This window comes from Silurus meridionalis, chromosome 16 (genome assembly GCF_014805685.1).
Source record: "Silurus meridionalis isolate SWU-2019-XX chromosome 16, ASM1480568v1, whole genome shotgun sequence".
Taxonomy (NCBI): Eukaryota; Metazoa; Chordata; class Actinopteri; order Siluriformes; family Siluridae; genus Silurus; species Silurus meridionalis.
In genome coordinates this window covers 420,001-430,000 of record NC_060899.1, presented here as the reverse complement: position 1 = coordinate 430,000, position 10,000 = coordinate 420,001, and the positions used below count along the sequence as shown (strand labels likewise).

Genomic DNA, 10,000 nt, shown 5'->3' with positions numbered 1-10,000 from the left:
CGTTTAAACAGAAATGAATCAGATGAACTGTAATATCATTAACATCTGACGAGTGAAAACACAGATCACTTTATTCACAAATGGGACTATGAGTAATACATAAAAGTTCAGAGGAAGACCTTCCAGCAGAGACCAGAGCACCTGGGCAGCCTGTGTGGACAGAAATGGTGGAATCCTTCAGATGTTGTAGAGAAGAAATCGACAGGAACGAGCCAGATTAGAACATGTGAGGAGAAGGACAGGTGATTGTCCATAGTTACCCTGAGGTTGTGAGCAGTGGCTGAAGGGGAGAGCAGAGAGTCATGAAGAGATATTCAGAGATCCTGACCCGGAGATGAATCAAGAGAGTCTTCTGGTTGACTGTGTCAAATGCTGCTGAAAGGTCGAGGAGGATAAGAACAGATGACTTGGCTGATCTACAGCATGGAGTTTCTTAGTGACCGTGCAAAGAGTCGTCTCTGTGGAATGTGCTGCTTTATTAAAGCCAGACTGGTTCAGATCATGGAGGTTGTTCTGTGGATCATGGAGGTTGTTCTGTGGATCATGGAGGTTGTTCTGTGGATCATGGAGGTTGTCCTGTGGATCGTGGAGGTTGTTCTGTGGATCGTGGAGGTTGTTCTGTGGATCGTGGAGGTTGTCCTGTGGATCATGGAGGTTGTCCTGTGGATCGTGGAGGTTGTCCTGTGGATCGTGGAGGTTGTCCTGTGGATCGTGGAGGTTGTCCTGTGGATCATGGAGGTTGTCCTGTGGATCGTGGAGGTTGTCCTGTGGATCGTGGAGGTTGTTCTGCGGATCGTGGAGGTTGTCCTGTGGATCGTGGAGGTTGTCCTGTGGATCGTGGAGGTTGTTTTGTGGATCGTGGAGGTTGTCCTGTGGATCGTGGAGGTTGTTCTGCGGATCGTGGAGGTTGTCCTGTGGATCGTGGAGGTTGTTCTGCGGATCGTGGAGGTTGTTCTGTGAGAAACAGACAGCTGATTAAAAACAGTGCTTTCCAGAGATTTAGAAAAAAGGAGAGAAGTGACACCAGTCTGTAGTTGTTGATGTCCAATGGATTCAGAGCAGGTTTCTACAAGATGGGAATGACCCTCACTCAGTTTAAGTGAAGGTCTGGCAGATTTCCTCAATCTTCTTATCGCAGCAGGAGGCAAAGTCTGCGTCAGTCACAGAGGATGAAGCAGGTGGAGCAGAAGGTTGAATAATGAAGAGATAATGTTATATGAAGCTTTTCATTATAGAAGGCAGAAGTCACACCGAAGAGAATTTGGTCAGTAGTGCACGGTCTGAATCAGACTCTGAGATCAGACACTGATGTTGTGTAAGGAGATTCCAGTTCCAGTTCATCATGAAGATGTGGAGGTCCGTGTGAGTAGTGTATAACCCTGTGGATGATAGACTTGTTGATAAACAATATATTGTGTGTGTGTGTGTGTGTGTGTGTGTGTGTGTGTGTGTGTGTGTGTGTGTGTGAAAGAAAGAGGATATTTCTGTCCACTTGATACACTTTACTTGATCAGATTTGAAATAAAACACCTCAACGTTTTTATCCGGTTTATTTCAGCTCCATAATGTTTTCAATAAAAAGTGATCTACAGCAGCACTGATGCTCCTCACGCTGATTAAATGAAAGTGTGAGAGGTGTGTTAAAGGTGTGTGATGGAGGGATGTGGAGAAAGAAACCCACAGTGCTGTAACACACACACACACACACACACACACATCGTCATCGTTACACCCTACAGCTTCATAAAAGCTTCATACGGGGGTCATTAATGTTCTGATGAATATTGCACAGATCACCTCATTCTTCCAGGTTTATTTAGATTCTCAGATTCCCCAAGTGCTGTGAGAGGATAATGGAGGTGGTGCTGATGTTCCAGAGTCAGTGAAGACCATCTGATCCACTGTGTTTATTTTTTCAGGATTTAGAATAAAGAATGGAATGCGAGTGCAGTAGGAAACCAGAAGGTGAGGAGAAGAACAGAAGGTGAGGAGGAGATGGAGAAATAAGTGTTGGTATTAGGGAAGTGTTGTGAGTGTGAGTGGATCTGATAGTTATGATTTTGGGAAAATTGTTCTGAATACAAATGAAATATATGATCATTGTAGAAGTAAAACATTCTGGGAATATTGTGTAATAGCAGGTTTGGGTGGAATGAGTAAAAGAACGACTCTTCACATTACAGTAATATATCATGAAGAAGATCGGAATGTTGGAATGGACAAATGGAGAAAGTTCATATGTGGGAATGTGGGAATGTGGAACATGTGAAATGTGGGAATGTTGTAATGTGGGAATATTGGAATGTTGGAATGTGTGAATGTTGGAATGAAGGAAGGTTGAAATTTGGGCATGTTGTAATCTGGGAATGTTGGAATGTGGGAATGTTGGAATGTGGAAATGTGGAACATGGGGAATGTGGGGAATTAAATGTGATTTCCTGAAGATGAACATTGGTGTAGAATAAGCTGATGTGTGTGTAGGTGATTGTTGTACACAGGCTTCTTTTTCACTTTACATGTAAATAAATGTTATAAAGTCTGAAAGAGGTTATAATGTGTTCATAACATTTACACTGGGTTCAGTTCCACACACACTGTACAGAACGAAAGCTTTTAACTTTACAGACGAAGTGTAAAAACCATCAGGTCATGGTGTTACAGATTCTCAGACATGGTAACACACACACACACACACACACACACACACACACACACACACACACACACACAAACAAACTTCATTTATTCAAACACTACAGTCTCTACTAAACACAACTATCCTATACATATGAGGGAGGGATGTAAACACTTGCAGAGTAAATAGTGTGTGTGTGTGTGTGTGTGTGTGTGTGTGTGTGTGTGTGTGCGTATTCTGGAAGGAGTTACAGGTCCCATCGTTTACACAAGTTCTACACCTCCTCTAGTCTCCTTTCCCTTTTGCATAACCACGCCCCCATATTTTGCTTAACCACACCCCAAAGATTGCTTAGCCACACCCCCGTGCTCTCACTGCTCATCCTCCCCGAACACATCGTTCTGTTTGCGCTTCATGTTCTCGAAGTCAAAGTCGCTCCCCGTCATGCGCTTGTAGATGTCCTTGATGTCGTTGCAGGTGGTTTCAAAATGCGTGGTGGCATCATACGCTCGAGAGCAGAAGATCTGTGGAAGGAACGCAGTGCGAAATCTGGTCTTTAATCTCTGAGCTGAGACACGAGTGTCTTCATCCTTCTCTGTCTGAGATCACACACCATTATGAGTATTGCCATCATTTTATAAAAAAATGAAGCTGTAGAGTATGCTCAGTGGTGCTTCAGATGTCCCTCTTGGAGAACACATCATTAATTATCTAATGAACCTTTAGAGAACCCCGCCCTTAAACCTAAGATCCCTTTGTTATCTAATGAATGCTTGAAGGACCCTCTAATACCCTTTATAATACACTATAAACCCTGAAATGTCCAATTAACCCTGAAGGAACTCTTTTCTAGAAGCTCTAAACACTTTATAGTCTACTGAAGCCATCAGGAACCCATCAAGAACCAGCTGTATGACAGAGTATGTAACAGACTCCTGCTCATTATTTTCATGCTTAATGTCTAGAAGCGTGGAATGTTCTTCACGCTCCTGGGTTCAGGTTGGAGATGACTGTAGTGGAGTGTGACTCTCACCTGACTCTCTGCTCCATCATCTGAAGCTTCATACAGATCACTGATGGCCACAAACCTGCAAAGGTAATCATGAACCCAGTTTTACAGCTCTGCAATGCTCATATCAGGATAATAATAATAATAATAATAATAATAATAATAATAATAATAATAATAATAAAGTGTGTACTGACTTCTGGTCGATGGGCTCAAGCAGCTCAAGAGCAGGCTGGATCTCAGCCTCAGGGTCGCTCGTCTCCACCGTGGTGCTAGCGATGGCGATGTACTTACCCTGAGCAGCCACGTTATGGGCGTACGAGATCATACACACATAAATATCTGCAAAACAAACAAACAAACAACTAAACATACACAATTACACTGGAAGTAAAGGTGCAGTATGTCTGGCCCCCTGCTGTCTGAAAGCTGCATTACAACTGCAACAAACACTAAATGCTCCTTTATACTGCTGCCTTTTAAGGTAAATGGGCGGAGCTGAGATACTGTATATGGTTTGGGGTGGAGCTAATTAGTGTAGGCTGAAAATAAGATTAATTCCATTTATTAATCTCAAATGATAATGATTCCATTCATATCAAAACATATTGGTATTTTATAATAATAAAAATAATAATAATAATAATAATAATAATAATTGGTGTTTGCAGTACTCGTACAGAACCCCCTCGAAGTGTCACTGACCCGAGTTGCGGTTCACTTGGTTCTGAGGGATGATAATCTGGCAGGAGTTGGCGTCGTTGGTGTTCTTGATGGGATGGCTGAGGATGCAGATGACGCGGATCACCTGACCTGCTTTACGCACTCGGTCCTGGACGTAGCTCGGGTCACAGATCAGCTGCTTACAGCGAGCAACCTGAGAGATCAGGAAACACGAGAATCCTCAGTTTCATGAAGAAGATAAAGAACCTGAGCGCTGCAGAGGGCTCCGTCACTGCTACTCGTGATTTACAGACATCTGAGTACAAAAACCTAAAAAAACTCTGCATCTACACATTCATCATTTTAGACTCAAAACCCTCTTTCTGCTCCATCACCACCACCACCACCACCACCCTGATCACACTGTATCTATAATCATTACTACTGGATGTTTGTGTAGTGATGATCAGTGTATGAACAGTACCTCTCCCTCAGACTTCACCCCCATCACACGTCCGTTCTCCATGATGATCTCATCCACAGGTTTATTCAGCATGTAGGTACCTCCGTATATCGCGCTTAATCTAAACACAAACGCACGAGGGGTAATAACCTGACCCGGTGATCAGGATAGGACAGAGGGTCAAAGCCCGGGAGAGAATCCTCACCTGGCAAATCCCTGAGGAAGTTCTGCGAGTCCGTACAGAGGGTAGAGGTACGGGCTCTTCCCATAACGTGCCAGAGACTCGCTGTACAGTTTAATGCGGTTTATGGTCTCCAGACACGGCTGGTCCAGATACCTGCAGGAGACACGAACACATCATGTACTCACCCATAACAAATACATCTATAACCATCAGAGCTCTCCGGCTTCCTCAGGAGGAACTTCTCACTCGTCTGTCCTGTAGAGCGCCAGAGCGTGGCCCGTGAAGTCGATCACATCCTGCCCCAGGTCAAACTTCTTATACACGTCACACATGGTGGTGCTCCTCGGGTCCACACCTTCGAAGGTCTTGGGGTCGTTCTCGTCAAAGTTGGCAACGAAAACCAGGAACTTGCGAAACCTTCTCTTCTCGAACATGCCCATGAGATCTGAGCAGAATAATCAGCAATGACTGGAACATCTGAAACCTTACTTTACACAAACATCAGATTTACAGCTCCCTCTAAACATCATGCACAGTCCTGCCTTTAATCAATGCCTGCTGCTTTAACCCTCACATTACACAACTTTCTCTGAATGAAAGAAATCTAATCAGAAGACTCAGACTCACTGGAGGCCAGGGCCTCAGACTCGGTGGACGGAACCTTGTAGATCTTTCCTCCTTTATACACAAAACTTCCCTCAATCACTTTAAAGTCCAGATAACGAGTCACTTCTGTGTACAGCAACATTTTCACCAGCTGACCTGCAGGAGCACCACACACACACACACACACACACACACACACACACACACACACACACACACATTTATAGTTATAATGATGTGAATAGTTTGAGCTGAAGCGTGGGGAGGAGATCTGAGCTCTGACCATTAGCCATCAGGAATTTGGGAATGAGATCAACGTTCCAGTCTCGTCCTCGACCCATGGACTCGGGTGGACTGTCTGGTAGATTGAAATGTTTGTAGAGCTGCAGAGGATAAACACACACACACACACACACACACACACACACACACACACACACACACTTTTATCAGTAAAGATTTCTTCTGAAATTTATAAAAGATGGCATAAATAAAGTTTATTATTAAAACAACAATAATTATTATTATTATTGTTATTATTATTATGATAATTATTGTTGTTGAAGTTGTGATGTTGTACCTCCTCCAGTGGTGTGATGGAGGAACTTTCACCACCGTAATACTGATTTCTATCCATATGCAGAACCTTCTTTCCGTTGACGGACATGATCCCAGACAGGATGCACTCCTGAGAACCAAAACTCACGGTTACTGCAGAAACTCATTCAGTACATTCATCTACCTTCAGTAAGAGCATCATCCTGCACTACATGGAGCCGTGTGTGTGTGTGTATGTGTGTGTGTGTGTGTGTGTGTGTGTGTGTGTGTGTGTGTCTGTGTGTGTGTGTGTGTGTGTGTGTGTGTGTGTGTGTGTGTGTGTGTGTGTGTGTGTGTGTGTGTGTGTGTGTGTGTGTGTGTGTGTGTGTGTGTGTGTGTGTCAAACACCTGTGATACACTCTACATCAGTCCCGACTGAGATACTGAACATGAACAAAGGAAAGCAAAACATGTGTATATACATATATACACGAGATGTGTGTGTGTGTGTGTGTGTGTGTGTGTGTGTGTGTGTGTGTGTGTTTGTGTTTTAAACGAGTTTTATTTGATCAGATCGAGACTGGATTAAACGCAGGGCGTGTATTAAAATCCGGGTAGTGTTCTGAACTCCAACCGTATTCCACAAGCCCCGCCCCTTTCACTCTGATTGGCTGGCAGTGTTGACACGGCGCTTCGATTTGAGGATAATTTAAACGATATTGTGAACTGATAACTGCATTCAGCAAACCTGCAAACAGCAACAATGATTATATACATGACTTCACTTTACACTTCTGTCCATGCTGTTCATTTCTCCCTCTCCTACACAATCTTCTAATATCAGCCGGCTGTCATACAGCACGTGATAAAAAACTAACCAATCCGAGTACCAAGAAGTGTGACCCTACCAACCAATCAGAGACAAGTAACCGAAATAAGGGTGCGGAAAAAACACAAAGCCAGCACCATCAATTCCACGTAGCACGAGCGTGCAGGGAGGAGGCATGGATGATCTGCAGAGCTTCAAGCACTCTGATACTGAGACACCTGAGATACAGTCAGCTCCTCACAGCTTCATCATGCTCTTCATCCACTCACTCACTCACTCAGGGCTCACACTACATTATTAGAGTTATAGAATGAGTTCTGAATGACATCATTATAATATCCACCACCACCATCATAACAATCATCACCAATATCACCAATAACCACCACCACCACCATCATGACCAAAATCACTATTACCACCACCATCACTGTCATCATCATAATAATAATCATCACCAATATCACCAATACCACCACCCACACCCCCATGATCATCATGACCAATATCACCAATACCACCACCCACACCCCCATGATCATCATGACCAATATCACCACCACCACCACCACCATCACCATGATCATCATGACCAATATCACCAATACCACCACCCACACCCCCATGATCATCATGACCAATATCACCACCACCACCACCACCATCACCGTCATCATCATAATAATAATTATCACCAATACCATCATCATCACCAATATTAGAGTATTAAGTGCATTAGTTCCATCAGTTTTATCTGCTCACCGACTATGGTGATGATGATGAAGATGATGGTTAATGATGTCATCCTTTATATTTTGCACACAGAAGCCGCAGCTCTGGGGTGATGACGTCATAACCAGGTTTAAGGTGAAAACGTGCGTAATCTTACCGTCAGTCCGGTTCCCAAAACAATCACATCATATTCCTCATCCATGCCTGCGTGTGTCCTCCTCAACACCACCACTGTGAGTCTCAGTGTGTGTGTGTGTGTGTGTGTGTGTGTGTGTGTGAGTGACGTCACCAACACTGCGGAGCTTGAACTGAGCTTCACACTGATCACTTTCTCCTGGAGGAGATCTCACACTCAGTAAGACAGTAGTGTGTGTGTGTGTGTGTGTGTGTGTGTTTGTGATAGAGAGTGTGTGTGTGTGTGTGTGTGTGTGTCTCCTCCCTAAATGCATACCAAACAGGCCTCCGCCCAGATGTCTCACTGTGGGTTGCCAGATTGATGATTGAAACGCCGTCATGTGATCATGTCCCCTTCACAGAGATAAGCACTGTCTTCATTGTGTGATATCTGACTCCAACTGTTAGACCAACTGAAAGGTCAGAGAGCAGGTTGGAGACTGCACACTGCAGTCACTCGTGTCTTCCACAAGGTCCAGGGTAAAATGGAAAGGTTCCTGATTCTGCAGAACCTATAAGATCTCACAACACATTAGAACCTATAGCAGTCCACATTTTGATCCTGGAGTCCAGCCTGTACTGAACATCTACCTCCAGAACATCTCCTGTAATTAATAAGCTCTGTGTGAGCTTTAGATAATGTGTGAGTTCTCTATAGCTGAGGAACAGGAACATTTGGAGAATCCTTTAGCATGCATCCACGATGCTGTGTTCACTGATCTTCACTAAGCAGCGTATCCTCCTCAGATGTCTGGTGGACTTGGAGTCTGAGGAACCATTTAAGACATCGGTTTGGATTTGTAGCTTTACAGCTCATACATGTTAAATCACTTACTCCTATGTGTGTGTGTGTGTGTGTGTGTGTGTGTGTGTGTGTGTGTGTGTGTGTGTTCTGTTTTTAGAGAAAACCTGCTGAGGAACAGAGCTTTAACTGTTTTTGATGTGAAGAGATCTCAGATCCCAGTGGCCAATACTTTCTGCTCCTGGTGTGAACTCAGTTTCTCTCAGACTTCAGTTCACACCATCAGTGTAACAAATACATTACAGGATGTTTTAAACTAAATCTAAAAAACACAACATAATCCAATTCAAAAAGATCAATCTGGCAACTTACTACTGAGTAACTGCTAGTGTAATATTTACTTTCATTAAAAAAAATTATATAAAAACTTAAAAAAGTGAGACCTATAATGCAAGATAGATAGATAGATAGATAGATAGATAGATAGATAGATAGATAGATAGATAGATAGATAGATAGATAGATCGATCGATCCTGATTTTGCTCCTTTTTTCCATGACAGTTTATTATTCTTTATTCATTTTATTCATTAAATACTTTGGAACAAATCTCCTGTTAGGATTATAGACAGAGACGACAGAGGGCAGCAGAGAGCTACAGTTCTACTGTAAACAATAGGATTCATTTAAATACAACAGCTAATAATAATAATAATAATAATATTATAATAATAATAATAATAATAATATAATAATAATAATAATAATATAATAATAATAATAATAATAATAATAATAATAATAATATAATAATAATAATATAATAATAATAATAATAATAAAATAATAATAATATAATAATAATATAATATAATAATAATAATAATAATAATATAATAATAATAATAATAATAATAATAATAAAATAATAATAATATAATAATAATATAATATAATAATAATAATAATAATAAAATAATAATAATATAATAATAATATAATATAATAATAATAATAATAATAATAATATAATAATAATAATAATAATAATAATAATAATAATAAAATAATAATAATATAATAATAATATAATATAATAATAATAATAATAATAATAATAATAATAATAATAATAATAATAATAATAATAATAATAATAATAAAATAATAATAATATAATAATAATAATAATAATAATAATAATAATAATAATAATAATATAATTATAATAATATAATAATTATAATAATAATAATATTAATAATAATAATAAACATGAATGTGCATTTAAAACAGAATAGACTGATGTAAATGTAATAAGTGTAATAATGATGTATTATAATGCACAGTGTGAAAATGATCAATAATTAATACATCTTATCTTTTTGATAACAGAAGAAATGATTCTCAGGAGGATTACGAGGTGC

General features: G+C 40.5%; 2 protein-coding genes across 3 annotated transcripts in view; both read right to left on the bottom strand.

Annotated features, from left to right (window-relative positions):
- Window positions 1-1,533: 1,533 nt before the first annotated feature.
- Window positions 1,534-8,692, bottom strand: LOC124398841 (rab GDP dissociation inhibitor alpha-like). 2 transcript variants are annotated; one of them, XM_046869286.1, is made up of 12 exons: window positions 8,674-8,692; window positions 7,816-7,933; window positions 6,141-6,248; window positions 5,844-5,943; window positions 5,582-5,716; window positions 5,201-5,399; window positions 4,976-5,107; window positions 4,792-4,891; window positions 4,350-4,521; window positions 3,842-3,986; window positions 3,669-3,723; window positions 1,534-3,159 (listed from the first exon to the last, which is right to left on the bottom strand). In XM_046869286.1, exons 2-12 carry the CDS (start codon window positions 7,858-7,860, stop codon window positions 3,007-3,009), a joined length of 1,344 nt encoding a protein of 447 aa, XP_046725242.1. In that variant the 5' UTR covers window positions 7,861-7,933; window positions 8,674-8,692; the 3' UTR covers window positions 1,534-3,006. The 2 variants fall into 2 exon arrangements, with proteins under 2 accessions (XP_046725242.1, XP_046725241.1); XM_046869285.1 differs by lacking the exons at window positions 7,816-7,933; window positions 8,674-8,692 and adding an exon at window positions 6,506-6,657.
- Window positions 8,693-9,853: 1,161 nt separating this feature from the next.
- Window positions 9,854-10,000, bottom strand: part of si:dkey-150i13.2 (mitochondrial carnitine/acylcarnitine carrier protein) — an 11,302-nt gene continuing 11,155 nt past the window's right edge. Inside the window, exon 9 of the mRNA XM_046869292.1 lies at window positions 9,854-10,000. This exon is cut by the window's right edge and continues 228 nt beyond it. The gene's annotated coding sequence lies outside the window, so the exon portion shown is untranslated.